At 47.1% G+C, this 17,606-nt stretch overlaps 1 protein-coding gene and 1 long non-coding RNA gene across 10 annotated transcripts; one reads left to right on the plus strand and one right to left on the minus strand.

Annotated features, from left to right (window-relative positions):
* Nucleotides 1–64: 64 nt before the first annotated feature.
* On the plus strand, nt 65–16,922 carry zmynd11 (zinc finger, MYND-type containing 11). 9 transcript variants are annotated; one of them, XM_079348300.1, is made up of 17 exons: nt 65–211; nt 4,146–4,283; nt 5,692–5,851; nt 6,915–6,938; nt 9,941–9,979; nt 10,190–10,351; nt 11,001–11,078; nt 11,224–11,316; nt 12,329–12,416; nt 12,727–12,782; nt 12,878–12,955; nt 13,985–14,103; nt 14,194–14,512; nt 14,987–15,061; nt 15,866–16,219; nt 16,320–16,505; nt 16,598–16,921. In XM_079348300.1, exons 2-17 carry the CDS (start codon nt 4,153–4,155, stop codon nt 16,718–16,720), a joined length of 2,085 nt encoding a protein of 694 aa, XP_079204426.1. In that variant the 5' UTR covers nt 65–211; nt 4,146–4,152; the 3' UTR covers nt 16,721–16,921. The 9 variants fall into 9 exon arrangements, with proteins under 9 accessions (XP_079204426.1, XP_079204427.1, XP_079204423.1 ...); XM_079348301.1 differs by lacking the exon at nt 65–211 and adding an exon at nt 342–507; XM_079348297.1 differs by lacking the exon at nt 65–211 and adding an exon at nt 738–805 and having other exon boundaries at nt 16,598–16,922.
* A 12-nt stretch (nt 16,923–16,934) lies between these two features.
* LOC306826833 lies at nt 16,935–17,606 on the minus strand. Its single transcript, XR_013779519.1, has 2 exons — nt 17,521–17,606; nt 16,935–17,486 (listed from the first exon to the last, which is right to left on the minus strand). It is a non-coding gene; the product is annotated as an uncharacterized lncRNA (long non-coding RNA).

Genomic DNA, 17,606 nt, shown 5'->3' on the forward strand with positions numbered 1-17,606 from the left:
GTACTGGAGCCAGCTGGACACACACACACACACACACACACACACACACACACACACACACACACACATATATACAAACACACACACACACACCATCCACAGCCTCAACTAGCCCGAAACATACCGATGTAAGCTGCCTGCTTTCTTCAATCCTTCGTGGATTCCCCCTCCCCCCTCATCGCTTGTGTGTGTTAGCGACACCTTAGCAAAGGTGGGTTTCATTTTTTTATCTTCTTAAACAAAACGGCACGCGCTTAAAAAAATGACAACACTGCGTCCTAAGCTAACTAGCAACGAGCTAGCAACGAGCTAGCTAGCTTAGCCTTTAGCTTCTCCTCCTATCCCGTGATGGAGGATTGTCAACATGGCGCCCTCCAAAACAAAACGGTCAGTTAGCCGACCGTTAGCGGGTTTGTACTCATGACGACGTGGAAGAGACGGAGAGAGTGAACTCAAAACACGACAAAACACCACAACGGTGCTGTTCTGAATGCTAAGCTAGCACAGGTGAGGCTGACGTGACCGCGAGCTAACACTTTGACAGGTATCGAGGTTAGCCACGTTAGCAGCTAACCACATTAAACCCCATCAAGCCCGCTAACCTGTTTATAATGTTAGGTGATTGTTTAATGAAGCTGCATGTCGTGTTTCATGAGAACTTTTTGTCGGTTATTTTTTTTTAAAAATCAAGTTTTTGTTGCCTTGACAACGGTTGCTGTGGAAGACGTTAGCTAAGCTCCTGCTCCTTTTGAATGCCGTGGCCTACCTCTTTGTTGGAGCAAAAAAAATGTGCTTCAGGTGTTCAGTATGTACTTTAATTATGATTTTTATTATTGGGTGTCAACATAGAGCACACTAGACTTTATCTTCGGGACCCCCTTTTTTTTGGTTCACGTCTCTGTTAGCCAGGTATCTATGAGATGGCTAACGCTAAAGTGGCACCCCTCCCTCCATCCATCCCAGAGTTCAGATTATTATTGTTGATAAAAAATGTCAGTCATGATGATTATCAGTGTCATTTTTGACTTTGAGTCAGTGTTGTTAGAGGAAAAGGCGCCTTGGAGCCTCGGTGTTGTCACTGTGAGAGCCTCAAACAATCAGCGGGTTGCCAGGTCTGTGAGACAAAACCAGCACAATGAGCAGCCACGAATTCAAAATCAGCCTTTATCACCGTTAAAGTACACGTTGTAATTGTTGCCATTGTCAAATGCATGACAATATTTACTAAATAACTCCATAATACACTCCTTTATGCCAGTACTTAAAAAGCCCTTACCCTACACAGTCATTTATTTTATCTCACATCAAAAATGGCTCTGCCTCTGTGACTGTGTTCAGGAACGATTCAGCAAAGCATAATAAAGCCGCTGCCTGCCTGGTCCCTGCGATCCGATGCAAGGTGAGCAGGCGCCGATGGCAAAGACAGCGCGTGTGTGTGTGTGTGTGTGCACACACAGTGTAACTGAGTCTGGTGATTGCGTGTCTGTCGCTGTTTTTAGAGTGCAGCTCCATGACTGCACTGGAGCGGAGCTTTGCCTTCTTTACCGCCTCCCTGTGAATTCACATCGCTGCAGAAGTGCGAGAGAGAGAGAGCACGGCATGATGGGAACTTCACATACACACACTCGGTTAGACATGCACACACACACACACACACACAGAACTCTGCTCTGTTGAGCTGGCTTTCGTCGTGAGTCAGTGGATCACTTCGTCCCCCCCCCCCATGACGCCTTCACAACATTCATTCTGAAGTCCAAACATCACAGGGACTTCAATATTACATCTTAAAGCTGCTTCTGATGAGTGCTTGTGTCTATTTGGTTGTTTGACGTATTCTATTCGTACCTGCGTATTGGTTTATTGATCCACTCAGCCTGCAGACAAAAAAAAAATCTATGCACAGCAGCACATGTGAAATATTCTACGGGAGAGATGCAGACCTGGCAACCCTGGCGTCAAACCCCTCAGAATTGCCCCCCGCCCCCGTGTTTCGTACATCTCGCACTAATTGATTGGGGAGCACTTTGGCGCACAGTACCCGGGTCTTCTCATCATGTAGCGTGAGCTCTCTGGAGACTGGAGGTCGGGGCTGACAGCAGTGTGTCAGAGGTGTTTGAGCTGTCTACATGCCAGCACAGCAGATGCATGTGGAGGAGGAGGAGGAGGAGGAGGAGGAGGAGGGAGAGCCGGTGTGATGAAGGCACAGGTGGCCCTTCTTCACACCTGCTGCATGTGGAGGTCAGCTCCTCGATGTCATCTTACTGCTCCAGCTCTCTTTTCATCTTGAGGATGCTGTGAAGTCTGAATAAGCTCCTTGTTGGTTTGTTTCCAACAAACCCCAGAGAGAGAGTGAACGTTCCTTCACATTTCTTGTCGTGCCACATGATTGTCATTTGTCGGTTCAACTCCTTCCTGGTTGAAGTGGTTTTTTAAGGGACGAGAGAAACAAGTCGAGTCAAAGACAAGCAGCGAAGGAATCCTGACTGATAACCTGAGGACATGACTTTTAGCTCAGCGCTGCAACGGCGGATTTCAAGGGTCCAGTCAGCGTCCAATTAATCATCACATGAGAGAAAACAGTTCAGCGAGTGCTTTTTGACACCACTTAATATTTCAAGGTTTTTTTTAAATTTATTTTTTTCAAAGTTTTTTGAGTGTCGTGGTCAATGTGGCTCGATTTCCAGAGGTGGTTAAAACAAAAAAAACAAAAATAAATTTAAAAAAAATCGAGATTCTTCTCTACTAAGATTTAAAATTCAGTCGTTATTTCCAAAAATTAATTTTATTTAAAAGGAATAAAATAAAAATCCCTGCTCTTTAAATCAGCAGGGTGCCAAATAGAGCAAGAAGAAATCCAGCCGGCCTCACACATGACTGGATCCAGAATCATTTTGAATCCAAAATCAATTCTGAATCGAATCGTTACCCCCGAGAATCACAATCAAAATCCCCGCCCTATATTGAGTTCTTGAGCAAGGCACCGAATCCGTTCCGAGTGTAATGTTGAATTTCCCCTCGCAGGATTGATAAAGTACGTCTTAAATCGATCAGTCACGCTCGAGGAGACGAAGCATCACGACGGTTTATTTGTAGATTTATTTGCATCTTTTTGAGCTGCGACTGGGTGAACACATGTTTTAAATGTGTGATTTTAATGGCAGACCTCAGCTCGCGCTCCCAAAGAGAGAGAGAGAGAGGGTGAGGATGAACCAGCACTCCTCCTCCTCCTCCTCCTCCTCCTCCTCCTGTGACACAAAGAGCAGCGGAGCCACCAATCCTCCCTCCGTATTAAAATGCTTCCCGAGCGTTGGTATAGTTAGCTTTTGGCTTCGAGTTATGAAAGTGACATCTCAAGTTTCACGGATGGTTCAGAGGAAGAACGCATAAAATTGGATTTGGGGGGAAGGACGAGCCGTTAAAACCTTTTGAAGGTCTCTGAGAGTTGTGCATGTTAAATTCACTCTGACATTTCCCGGTTATTCCTTTTGATCTCGACGTGGCGAAGAGAGAGAAACGGTCTGAGGTTTTAAAAACTGATCCTGTGTGAGTGTTTCTCCTCGTCTGTGTAATCAGGGATTTTCAGCCAATCGGAGGCTTTCACTTGTAATGACTCGTACCTGGAAGGACGGGAGGCTGCACGGCGTGTTTTCAACTCTCCTTGGACAGACTCGCACGTAAACAACCAATCAGCATCCAGTCGTCCTCCAGAGACCACTTCCTGCAGAAACAGGACGCCACTCGGTCACGCTCTGTAGTTCTTTAAAGAGAGTCACATGTGCTCGTCCCGGTTCTGCCAAGTCCTTGTGCTGCACGCCACACGCCGCACGCTCTCGTCCCCGGCCAAAGAGATTGGTTTAGAAGATTTTGGCGACCTTGGTTTTTACCCGCCGTCGTTTCCTCGGCACTCCAGCGGCTGGACACGCTAACACATGGATACAGAACAGAAATGAGCCGCTTGGTGGAAAAGGGGCGTGTCAGACGACACACCTCAGTCTGTTGATTGGTCGCCATCCGGCTCACACCCTGCCTAGCAACAAGTTATCTTTCTTCAGCCTTTTCAGTTTTTTTTTTTGCGATGACGGGATGTTTTTTTTATTTATATAAACTTTTCTGATTTCTGTTTCCTTCCTTTCTTTCCTCCGCAGAGTTGTGATGAATAAAGAAATCATGTCACGCGTGGTGAAGAAGAGGCTGGCGGACCCGAAGGTGGTCCAGTACGTGTGGGCGGCCATCGAGGTTATCCGCAACCAGAAACAAATCGCAAACATGGACAGGATCTCCAAGTAAGTTCACCATGAGAACACTGACGCAGGGAAGCTCCGAAACTGCAAAATCTCTCCTTCCATGAAACAGTCGTGTTCATGTCTGAGAAAAAGGCAGCGGTAGCCATTTTTTTTTAAGAAGCTCTCAGTCGGTGCTGAAACAGAAGATGTGTCTTTTTTTTACTTCTTTGGTTTGTGTTTTAAATAATCACTTCCTTCCTGTAGTCAGACAGTATTAATAACAACGACACTTTTAGCTGACGTGTTTCGGTGCAGACCTGAGAGAGTCGGCTCTTCATGCGGTGAATCGACAGGTTGTGTTCATGATGCTTAAAGGAGATCTGTTCCGCTCCTCCGTGTTTAAAACCAGACCAGTGATGTACGATGGAGGACTTCTCCAGACACGCCTGCAGCGTCCGACCCAGAAGCCCTGTGACTGCGCACACAGAGCTGGCCAATCAGAGGAAAGAGGCGGGGCCTTAAATGAAGCGTTTCAGGCGGGACGGCGGTATCAGATGCGCGAGGAGGATTATGAGCTGAAGAGTAGAGCGATGGTCATTAGATCTCCTTTAAACATCATTATTGTTTCATTCCATATAAAAACTATGCAAAAACAAAAAAAAACCCAGCATGCACATCGTCATGGTAACGACGTTCTGAACTAATGATTCTCGTCAGGTGAGATTTTATACCCCCCCCTCAAGGTGAAAAACATCTTTAATAAAAACACACCGTTTGATACAACAGCAGGATCTATGCAAAGCCAACTGGCAGACGTTGTCCTTTTTTTTTTTTTTTTTTAACATTTAATTGACCTTCGAGACGTGCGTGTTTTCCAGTCTGTGACACACGACGGCCTTCGCCGATCAGTCGCTCCTTCTTTTTATTTATTTATTTATTTTTAATTGAAGTCTGCGGATCCAGCAGACGCTGAACGAAACGGCCTGACACGTCTCGTGCTGCACGTTGGCCGAGCGCCTCGGAGCTGGCTGGCTGCCTGCCAAATGAATACCGGGGCGGGCGAGAGGCGGTCGTCATGGCAACAGCAAGCAGCAGCAGCGGCGGCATGCATGCATGCAGGCAAGCAGAGCAAAGTAAAAGGAAAGCCCCGGCCTCACGCCTCCTCCTCCTGCTCCAGCCCGACTGCGAGCGGGAAGAATAGTGACGCGCTCGTCCCGCTTAAACCAGACGAATCATAAATCAACGTTTTCTGCTTCCTTGTTTCATGTCTGATCACAGATCAATAGGTCTCTCACAGATTGCTCCTGTCACAAGCTTTTTATTTGAGTTAAACCTGTCTCTGTCGGAGAGAAGCACGAGGCTCTATTTTTAGTCGTTTGGTTTCAAAAAGGAGTTTTTGTTTTTTTAAACTCAGCATGAAGTTCTGTGGGTTTGAAGAAGCCGCCTGTCTCACTTTCCGCCCTCACAGGTACCTGAGCCGGGTGTTCAACATGCACCCTAAAGAGACGGCCAGACAGCTGAGCCTGGCTGTGAAGGACGGCCTGGTGGTGGAGACCCTGACCGTCGGCTGCAAGGGCTCCAAGGCCGGCATCGAGCAGGAGGGGTACTGGCTGCCCGGGGAAGAGATGGTAAGACTCATCACCTGGAGTCTCTTTAAGAGTCACACTGATCCTGTTTCCATCTTCACTTAGTGAGCAACATACAAACCTCACAACATACAAACTTCACAACATACAAACCTCACAACATACAAACCTCACAACATACAAACCTCACAACATACAAACTTCACAACATACAAACCTCACAACATACAAACCTCACAACATACAAACTTCACAACATACAAACCTCACAACATACAAACTTCACAACATACAAACTTCACAACATACAAACTTAACAACATACAAACCTCACAACATACAAACCTCACAACATACAAACTTCACAACATGACAACGTACGGCTTCTTCTCATAGTTTATTTTGAATCTGGACTTTCAGTTAAAAACTTTATGAGTAAATGTGCGTTCACTCCCGAAACTCGCCGTCATGCGGGTTTGACTCCTCGATCTCATCCTCCGCTCTCTCTCTTTCTCTCTCTTTCTATCTCTCTGTCTCTGTCTCTCTCTCTCTCTCCCTCTGTCTCTCTCTCTCTCTCTCCCTCTCTCTCTCTCCCGCTCTCTCCCTCTGTCTCTCGCTCTGTCTCTCTCTCTCTCTCTCTCTCTCTCCCTCTGTCTCTCTCTCTCTCTCTCCCTCTCTCTCTCTCCCGCTCTCTCCCTCTGTCTCTCGCTCTGTGTCTCTCTCTCTCTCTCCCTCTGTCTCTCGCTCTGTCTCTCTCTCTCTCTCTCTCTTTCTCTCTTCAGCTGTCAAAAAAAAGCAACCTTTGGCAGATGAAGAGAGGCGTGTTCAGAGAACTCCCGAAGTCGCAGTTTAAAACAAACAAACGGCTGAAGAATGAAATAACGTGATGCTTCACCAATAAAGATCAAATCAAAATGAGATGAAATAAATTCCTCCTTTTTTTATGAGTTTAATAGCAGCACACGCCTCATGCCTCCTCACTCATTATAAGACACAAGTTATTGTTTCTGATGATGTCTGAAGACTTGAGCCTGTTGTCCGGCGGAGCTCGGCTCGTTTAGCAGGACTTTTAAAACACTACTCTCTGAATCACTTGCAATCACAGGATCCCAAAGCCGAAGGAAGCAAGGTAAGGGCTGCATCGTTACCTTTGTCAAATTCAGGGTTTGTTTTGGTTTTTGGTTTTTTTTTTTTTTCATGTGATCACTTCATCCTCCTCCTCCTCCTCCTCCTCCTCCTCCTCCTCCTCCTCCCCAACCTCAACTAACATCATTCTGTGAGAAATGGGACGTGCCACCTCGCAGAGAAGCCGGGGATTTGAGTGAATCTTTTTTTTTTAAACGCAGGTCGCAGACAAACTAAACAGCAGACAGTGAATTCTGCTGAGTGCAAAAGATGAAGGCCGTTACAGCCTTCACCCCCCCCCCCCCTCCTCCCCCCCCCCCCCCATGCTGGCATTTAGTCCAGTCTGAAGCGACCTGCCATCAAAAAGCTTCCTGTAAATCCAGCGCGGCGCTGCGACCACGTGGCCACATTTCTCGCAGAAGTGATCTTGATGAAAAAGATGTTGCTCGCTACTCGTCTCCAGATGTGCCGTTGCTTGATTTTTATTTCTTTCTTCTTTTTTTTTTAAACACAATCACTGACCGGACGCGGCTCTAAAGCTGCGTCAGGTCAGGTGACCTGCTCAACTACGGGCAAATATTCAGTTTCAACATCAGCTCGAGCTGGAATGAGAGTTTTGTTTTTGTTTTAAGATGATGACAAGCAATGCTAGCATAGCTGCAGGTCAGTAGCAAGCATCTGTGCGTTTTGTAGTCTTTTTGGCCTTGGTAGTTGTAGTTCTCCTCAGAAAAAGGGGGGGCGGTGTGTTCTGCTGTGGTCTTAACTCCTGTCCGGCATGCTTACGTTTTCTTTTTCTACTCCGTTGGAGCGAATGAGAGCGGGTCACGCCGTGACCACGTGGTTTGACGCTAGTTGACGCAGCGATCGGTTCTTTTTTTAAGGTCAGGAGGAACTCGGAGGACAGATTTTTAGAGATTGGCCTCAAGGTCGACGGAGACTCAGACGCAGCGTCTGGATTCAATCCAGCTGGCGTGTGCCGTGTCTTTGTTTTGACCTCTGAACTTTGACCCGTTGGCTGTGTGGAGGAAGTGGATGAAGCTGCTCGATTCAGCATTTTCATTGATTACAATATTCACATTTTTTTCACCTCCTGGATCATGCACACGAGCACAAACTGTCCCCACTCCTCTGCAGATGTTTTTTTTTTTTTTTTTTTTAATTTCAGGGATTTTTTAAATTTATTTCAGGGAGTTTTTTTATTTTATTTCAGGGAGTTTTTTTATTTATTTATTTCAGGGAGTTTTTTTTTTTTTATTTCAGGGAGTTTGTTTTTTTTCACAGTTTTTTTTTTTTTTTTTAATTTCAGGGAGTTTTTAAAAAAAAATTATTTCAGGGAGTTTTTTTATTTCAAGGAGGTTTTTTTTTTTTTTTTTTCACGGAGTTTTTTTATTTTTATTTCACGGAGTTTTTTTTTTTTTTTTTCACAGAGTTCTTTTTTTTTTTTTTTTTTAATTTCAGTGTCGGGCTGAATTAAATGAAACGTCTGTTCAAGGAAAAGTGAACGTTTAGATTTCTTAAAGGTTAATCAGAGTGGCTTCATCCCCTCCACATCCAGCCGTCTCCCTCAAACACATCCACACGTTTGAAACACGTTTGAAACACGTTTGAAACACGCCGCCTCAGCTCCGATTGAATCCAGCCGACTGTTTTTTTTTTTTTGTTTGTTTGTTTTTAAATCTGTGAAAATGCTGTTGGATGCATCGTTGATTGTTTTGACGTTTCTGGTGGTTAACTTGATTCAACCTGTGCACTTGTGATGCATGATAACAAAAAAACCCCCAACATGATATGATGTGTCGATGCTGCACTTTTAATCGTGGCGACTCGTGCGTCGTGAGAAAGAGCACAAACGCACATGATGTCATTCACCCCTGACTAACACGTGACTGTCAATGAATCTTCCTTTTCCCTTTTTTTCGGCGCCGTTTTAAAAGTCCCGCTCAGGGATTTTTACACGTTCTGAACCGTCTCCTGGATGGACCCATCTGAATGCTAAAGCCAGCTCAGACCACGTGTCCTCGTCTCCTTGAGGAAGTCGGCCGCTCGCCTTTTCATCACACGGAGAATAGTGACGAGTGTGTTTGACGTCCGACAGAACTCGAGGACTTTTTTTCTTTTCATTCAGTCGAGTGTTTGTGTCGCAGCGGGCGAAGAGAGTCCTTGGAAGGACTGGGAGAATAGTCTCTCCCGCACGGCCTTCCCCCGGAGGGTCGGCTCACGTGGTCGTTCGTGTTCACAGTGGAGAGGGAACCTTAAAGGGAACGTAGCGCTGCTGCAGAGAGAAGAGGGGGGAAATGAGATCCAGGGATGTTTTTATTTCCCCCGCTCCAAAGGGAGGAATATTTTTAAATCAAAGGAATTCTCCTCGTTACATTTCTGCAACCAATTTTCCAAAAATGTGCAGCCATCCGTTTTTGTTTTTGTTTTGTTGCCTGAGCAGCAGCCGATCTGTCTTTGCTTTGATCGTGTTTTATTTATGTGACCTGTAAACGTCTTGACTGAAGGTTTAAACCTGCTCGTGTAAGATGAGGCAGAAACAGAGAATCACGCCGGACGACTTCTCAGGGTCGTCCTTCAAGTTTCGTCCTTCAAGTTTCGTCCTCCAGGACCGAGACAACAAAACCCGTCCTCAACCGGACTCTTCATTTTTAGTGCTAAACTTGAGAGAGTGTGTGTGTGCTTCCCTCAGTGAACACACACACACACACACACACACGCTCGAGTCACGACTCTCCCGCTCGACAGCGTGGGTCCAGACTGTGAGTGGGCGGAGTTGGATTCTCGACAGCTTGATGAGTAGTCAGGCGTTCAGACTTCCCGTCGCCGTGCCCTTCACTTGAACCCCGGAACGAGAGCGAGTCGAGGACGAGGACGAGGCGTTAGAGAGAGAGAGACGGCGTGCAGAATGAATAAAAGACCCGTGTTTTGTGTGTGCAGGATGTGTTTGTGTTGCTGTGATTAACATGTCATTGAAACTTGTCAGTAATGTGACGTGTGATACCTCAGGTTGGATTCCAGGATCGACCCGCTGGGGAAGAAAAGGAAGTACGTCTTTGTTTCTATTTGCAGCTGATGCTCCATCTTTAAACTCTGTCACTTCCTGTTAAATCGGAGAGCGTGGCAGAGGATGAAGACAGTCCTTGTTGTTGTCCTCCCCTGCCCCCTTGGTTGGCGGGTTGAAGGTGGGCGGCGGCGGGGGGGGGGTGGGGGGGTGTGTGTCATCCAAACTTGTGTTCCTCTGTGTCTGTCCTGCAGGAGTGGGAGGCGGAGAGTCACGACTGGTACTGCTTCGAGTGTCACCTGCCGGGCGACGTCCTCACGTGTGACAACTGCTTCCGGGTTTACCACCTCAAGTGTCTGACGGAGGACTTCAAGCCCAGAGACGGAGGATCCCACTGGCAGTGTGTGGTCTGCAGGGTAGGCGGTCAAACTAATGAGCTCGGTTTTCTTTTTTTTCCCCCCGGAAATAGATTCTCAATCGAAACGCTCCGTTTTGGTGTGTGTGTCTCTTTAAATGCAATAAGCCCCGCCCCCCCTGAGTTTTACAAGTAAACACCCCCACCACCCTCCCTTCACTACAGAGGTGCAGAGGCTCTAAAGTTCAGCTCCAGGCTGGAGGTGGAGTCTGTGATATCAGGGGAGGGGAGGAATTCACCAGAATCCCACTGTGACATCACAAGGGGAGCACATTAAAAACGGAGCGTTTCTCTCTGTGCGTTAAGACTTAAAGCGAGCACAAACAAAAGGACTGGATGAGTTTATTTCAACACGTTGTGGGTCAGGAGACACTCGGGTTGTAGAAGTGGATTTGTCCTTTTAAGAGAACCAGAACCAGAACAATAAATCTCAGATATCAAGTCTGCGTATTTGAAGCTTTAAGGAAAAAGTAACATCGGCTTGTTTTTCAGTCTTGGAAAAAAAAAAAGCAACATTAAACTGTTGTGTCGCTCTCTGCTGTCTTTTATTTATATTCATGCGTTCACTATTTGTTATTATTGTGTGATGAAGCGTTTGGGTCAAAGCGGATCCTGCTGTGGTTCTGAACTTCTCCTTCGTCCTCCTGCAGGGAAGTAAAAAGAAGAACCTGAACAAACAGGAGATGAGTAAATATCTGCGCTTCATCGTGCAGCGCATGAAGGAGAGGGTGAGTCCTACGACCTTATCCGCCATCAAACCTACCACTAAGAGAAGAAGCCCCTCCCTCCTCCTCCCCCCCCTCCCCCCCCCCCGCCCCCCCCCCTCCTCCCTCCTCCTTTAAAGAGAGGTAATAAAACTTCTGCTCCTTTCAGGCGGTGGACCTGAACAAGAAAGGCAAAGACACTAAACACCCCATGTACAAACGTCTGATCCACACTGCGCTGGACGTCTCAAACATCCAGGAGGTAACCCATCGAGCCCGCCGTCACGCCGCCATCGTACCTTTTTATTTTCATGTCTTTATTGATTTTTTTTTTTTTTCATTCCAAGTTTGAACTCGTGAACTTCTCGAACATTTTGGGCAAATCAGCAGTTTTAGAATAAAAACAGGAACAACTCCGTGTCACGCTCTTTTTAAACGGTTGCAGCACACTCAGGCAATGTTGTCCCATACCGTGCTTGACCACGCCGGCGTCTCATCCGGTCTTAAAGGTATACACACGCAAATGTTGTTGCACTGCCGGTGTTTTCATGGCAGCGTCATGAGGACGTTTAAAAAACACTCTGATGCATCTTCAGCCTCAGCACCGCCCCCTTCTGTCCCGTGTGCATACTGCATGTTGATTCTCCCACTAGACGCAGGGTGCTCGCGTGTGCGTGGATCAACGGAAGTTAAAAACAAGCCGCTGCACGAGACCACGCCGCCGCCGCCGCCGCGTCCTCTCTCCGTGAGCTCGCCAGGCTCGGAGTAAAGTAACGCGTGTGAGGTCAGGCAGGACTCTGCTGTGGTCAGCGGTGCATCACACCAGAACTCTGGCAGACACACTGGAGCACAGCCCAGACCTCTACACACACACACACACACACACACACACACACACCTCTTTGTGCTCCTTCTAACAAACTTTTTTTTTCTCCTTTAATGAAATTCAATCCGGTCACAGACTGTCAGCGTGAACGTTTCAGGGACAAGTTTTCTTCAGCGTTATTGTTATTATTCATATTCTCTCTCTCTCTCTCTCTCTCTGTCTCTCTCTCTGTCTCTGTCTCTCTCTCCCTCTCTCTCTCCCCCCCCCTCTCTCCCTCTCTCTCTCTGTCTGTCTCTCTCTCTCCCCCCCCTCTCTCTCTCTGTTTCTCTCTCTCTCTCTCTCTCTCTCTCTCTCTCCCTCTCTCTCTCTCTGTCACTCTCTCTCTCTCTCTCTCTCTCTCTCTCTCCCTCTCTCTCTCCCTCCCTCTCTCTCTCTCTCTCTCTCTCAGAATCTGTCTGAAGGAAAGTATAAAAGCTTCGAGGAGTTCAAAGCGGACGCTCAGCTCATTGTTCACAACACGGCCATCTTATACGGAGGTAGGTCAAAGGTCGACATGTTGGATCCTCGTCCTGTCAGGATGTAAACAAAACAGCTTTTTATCAAGCCGGAGTCTTTAAAGTTCAAAATCAGCCGTAAATATTCAACAAGATGAAAACCTGATTTCGCTGCAGCTTTCGGACACTTTTCACTTAACTGAACTGTTGATGATTTTAGTTTCTGGAAATCTTGAGATTCACGTATTTAGAGTCTTTTTAAAGGAGCAGGCTGCTCACACAGGTCACCATGTGGTGGACACTGTAGCTTCAGTGTTTAGCCAGCTCTGGATCATTCTGTTGTTTGTTGCAGTGCAAAGCGACCAGGCAGAGATCGCACGGTTGCTCTTCAGCGACACCGTCCACGAGGTATCTTCTTCTTCTTTTTCCAGTGAACTTCGTCACTGTGTCGTTTTGTCTCATGTCCACATATTTAGCTTCCTCTCCGTCCGTCTCTCCTCCAGCTGAACGAGCTGCTGCTGTGTAAGACCTGCTTCTACCTGTCCAACGCCCGGCCCGACAACTGGTTCTGTTACCCGTGTGTGAGTACGACTCAGCCGAGACCCGACGCGTGTACCCGCTCTCACAGCTGAAGAACCCTGTCCATACAGCAAACCTCTGTTTATGTTCGTACCAGAGGGAAATCATCGCTCTCCTGTCGGGCGTATTTGCACAATCCAATATCCGCTGACACTTTTCTAAAAGAGAATAAACGCAGATCGTCTTAGTGAGGCTGCGGCTTATTTAATTAACGAGGTATCAAACAGAAGAGACCTCGTTAAGATGAGTCTCCTTCACTCCTTCCAGACTATTGAGCGCACCTGGATATAAGCCACACCGGCTAAACATAAGTAAAAAAATGTATTTGTACAGATATGAGCCGCAGGTGTCCATGTTGTAACAGAGCTATTTGCACAGAAAGACGTGACATAAAAACATTTGTTTAACTTTTGATTAAATACGTAGGCTACCGGTAACATCCACAAATATGAAGCCTAGTGGAAATCCTTTATCGAACAGTGTCTGTAACACGGCTGATGAAAAAGATGACCGTAATATATTTCACAAGAAAAAGTCCATCCATTCACTGCCTCAGAATGACTTCATTACTCACTTCCTCAGTCTCTGTTGTCGCTGTCAGTGTCATCTTAACGTGCAGCAGCTCTGTTAGCTTCTTTGACAGCCAGGTCGATCACCTTTAACTTGAAAGCTGCATCATATGTATTTCTCCGTGTGTTTTCCATGATGAGGGTGCGTGCATGAAGCGCAAAATGACTGATATTAAGATCCGATGTGACGAAGTCAAATGTTTTTGCGGCAGGAGCTCATTGTCCCCCATAAAAAATCCATAAATAAGCCGCACCGTTTTAAAAACCGTGACCAAAAAGTAGCGGCTTATAGTCCGAAATTTACGGTAAATGTCTTTAATCCATCCTGCAGCAGATTCACAAGAGTTCCTTTAGTGACAGGTCGGGTAAAAGGGTGTGTCAGCGAGACGCCGCTCTGCCCGTTCTGAACGTTTTCAGACTATTAGGTCGACTTTGAAACGCGTCGTGTTTTTTTCCCGGCAGAGCCCGAGTCACGACCTGGTGTGGGCCAAGATGAAAGGGTTCGGTTACTGGCCGGCCAAAGTCCTCCAGAGGGATGAAAACCAGGTGGACGTCCGCTTCTTCGGACACCAGCACCAGAGGTGAGGTCACCAGAAGTCACCTCGCGCCGCCGTAGCTTCTGACTCAGGCTCATCTAACCCTGATTGCACGTGTTCCGCCGTCTCTTGCAGAGCGTGGATCCCCGCAGACAACATCCAGGACATCAAGGTGAGCGTGCAGCAGCTGCAGGTGAAGCGCAGCAGCGGCTGGAAGAAGGCGTGCGAGGAGCTGGAGATGTACCAGCGCTTCCTGAAGGAGGGCCGCTTCTGGAAGGCGAAGATGGAGGAGAGCAGCATGCCACACCCGCACCCCCTGCAGAACCAGCAGAGCCAGAGTCAGAGCCAGCGGCCGCAGCAGCAGCAGGAGGGCGGCGGGAGGACGGACCGGCTGGAGAGGACGGACGAAGCCGAGTCGAGCATCTCCTCCACCAGCAACGAGCAGGTCCGACATGTAAGTGTGCTCGCCAAAAAGAGACGAGAGGGGAAAAAAACACACACAAAATCAGCTAAATAACGGAGAATGTGTCAGAGAGAAACACGGCTAGTGGCGCCCTCTGGTGGCCAAACTGTACATTGCAAGCACAAAGAGTTACAGGTGACGTGCGCCTGAAATGAGTGTTTTGCTTTCACTAAACGAGACCAAAACCTTTAAAGGTGTCGCCTCCCTCTGTCCACCTGTGTGCACTGCGAGTCGGGTAACATCCTGGTGTTGCGGCACACGGGAGCGGGAGAGGTTAAAGTAGAAAAGAGAGGGAAACGCCGGCGTCCCTCGAACAGAACTGGACTCCTTAAAGACGATGACAGGGGAGGAAACGATTCAGTGAAATGCTCCCCGGCTGAGAGCGAGACTCTTCACCACGTCGGAGAAAAATGTTAAAGAAGTGAAAAGAGTGTAAAAACATTTTGTCCTTTTTTTTTTCTGCAGCTCAAAGGCAGCCAGGAGCCCAAGGCGAAGAAAAGCCGTCGATCTCAAATGGTCGAGCCCAAAGAAGAAGCCAGCGTGAGTAAAGGCAGCCGAACATGACCCGAGTTAAAAACACACACACACACACACACACACACACACACACACACACACACACACACACACACACACACACACACACACACACACACACACACACACACATGAATGCATCGTCACGAGAGGAGCTCGGAGGATGTGACGTGTTTCAGACGTTACAGGAGCTTTTTTTTTTTTTAGAAAATTTGCCCCTTTTATTTATTTATTTATTTATTTATTTATTATTTTTCAGCCTAAAGTCGAATCTCTTCAAGGCAGCTGGAAAAGTTCAAACAAAAAGGGAAAATCTGCCTTTTTTTTTTAAAGCTTTATATTTACAGTATGTTGATGCCGCCTCCTTTTTTTATTTATTTAAATTATTTATTTATTTTTAAGCTTTATATTTACAGTATGTTGATGCCGCCTCCTTTTTTTTTATTTTTATTTTGTATTTATTTATTTTTAAGCTTTATATTTGTCGCCTCCTTTTTTAAAAAAAAATTAAGAATTTTTTTAGGGGACTTTTTTCTTCCCTGATTGTAGAAACGAGACTGAAGCAGAAATCAGAGAAATTGGACGACATGTGAAAATAGATTTTCTTCTGTTGCGATGGTGAAGCAGAGATAACTCCCATGATTCCCTGCCAGCCTTCATCTTTTCTTGTTGTTTTGAAGCGTGTTTACATCAAAGTATTTCGTGTCCTGCTTTGCTGCCGTCATGTAGAAAAAACAACTTTCTAAAGTGCTTCATCCCGCAGAAACCTCACGCAGCAGTTTTTTATCTCTTGTTTTTATCTACCAGTTGGTGCTTGAGTCGCACGTAACGCAAAGTTCTCCTCCTCCTCCTCCTCCTCCTCCTCCTCTTCTCAACCACCAGGACCCGGAGCCGGAGATGGAGGCGGTCAGCTCCAGCCAGGAGATCCCGGTGTCCTCGGCGCCGCAGCAGCCCGAGAAGCTGTCGGTGTCCACGCAGACCAAGAAGGCCAACGGGGGGTCGCCTCGCACGCTGCACCGCGGCACCCAGACCAACACGGACGGGGCGTGCCAGAACATGTGCCACGAGAAATACACCAAGGTGTTCAACGACGTCAAGGAGATGATGAAGGCCGACAACAAGCGGGAGACGGAGCGGGTGGTCAGAGAGGCTCTGGAGAAGGTGAGAGAGAGAGAGAGCGCTCGTTTGACCACGACTGCAGCAGCGGCGGCGGCTCTGTAACTCGTGTGTGTGTGTGTGTGTGTGTGTGTGTGTGTTGCAGCTCCGCGCAGAGATGGAGGAGGAGAAGCGGCAGGCGGTGAGCAAGGCGGTGAGCGGCGCGCAGGCGGAGATGGAGAGGAAGTGTAAGCAGGTGAAGGAGAAGTGTAAAGAGGAGCTGGTGGAGGAGGTGAAGAAGCTGGTGGCTCAGCACAAACAGCTCATCTCTCAGACCAAGAAGAAGCAGTGGGTGAGTCCTCTGCTTTATCGTTTCCTGGTTGAAACGCTCGCCACCAGCCCGCCGCCGCCGCCGTAACCCGACTCTTTTTTTTTTTCCCCCAGTGTTATAACTGCGAGGAGGAGGCCATGTACCACTGCTGCTGGAACACCTCGTACTGCTCCATCAAGTGTCAGCAGGAGCACTGGCACGCCGACCACAAACGAACCTGCCGCAGGAAGAGATGAACAAGCCCCGCCCCCCCCCCCCCCCCCCTTTTCTCACCCTTACACAGCACGCAGTCGGCCCTCGCCCCAATCCGCCTCCTCCTCCTGTCAGTCAGTGTCTACAACACACACACACACACGCGTTCACACACTCGTCCCTCCTGCTTCTCGACTTGCCTTCCTGAACACTTTGAGGACTCGACGTTTTCTTGATTTTATTTAACGTGTAACCATGTTTTGATTTTCTTTTTTTTTTTTTTTTTTGGTATCTGGATTGTGAACAGATTGCTCGAGGGGGCGTGGCTTCCGATGGTGTGATTTTTTTATTTTCTTTACTGACGTGCTAACTTTGAGCTCGTGTCCGACGACGTGTTATTTAAGTGTTGAGTGACGGATGAGCGTTTTTATTACCTGAATTTTTAGAGAAACAAAAATCACTTTTCATACAGAAACACTCGATCTTTACACAAACGTACCGCTGCAGCGTTCAACCGGCACCTTTTAGCATTTCTACCTAAAATCTTCTTAAGTCACTTATTGGGAAACAGGGTCACGAGGTCGGCCGTAAAAAAACTAACAAAAAAAAAAAAAAAAAAAACGTCGACTCAAGCAAATCTTCCATTTGATGTGAGACTTATTCAAATGAACGTTGTGCACATTTTTTTCGGGGTCTTTTCCGATGGATAGTCGGCGATTAATTTAATTATTGACATGCTTTAACTTTTTGGTTAATTAATTGGTTCTTAATTGGACACAAACAGTCCTGACTGAGCCGGATCCACCTGATCTGATTTTTTTGCACATTTCATTTTTCTAAAAACCAGAGTGCTCGTAATATTGCCAAAAAAAACCCCCTCTAATTATAGACTGTATGTAAGAAGAAGGCGTGGCCTTAATGACATCATCC

This window comes from Symphodus melops (assembly GCF_947650265.1).
Source record: "Symphodus melops genome assembly, chromosome: 7".
NCBI lineage: Eukaryota > Metazoa > Chordata > Actinopteri > Labriformes > Labridae > Symphodus > Symphodus melops.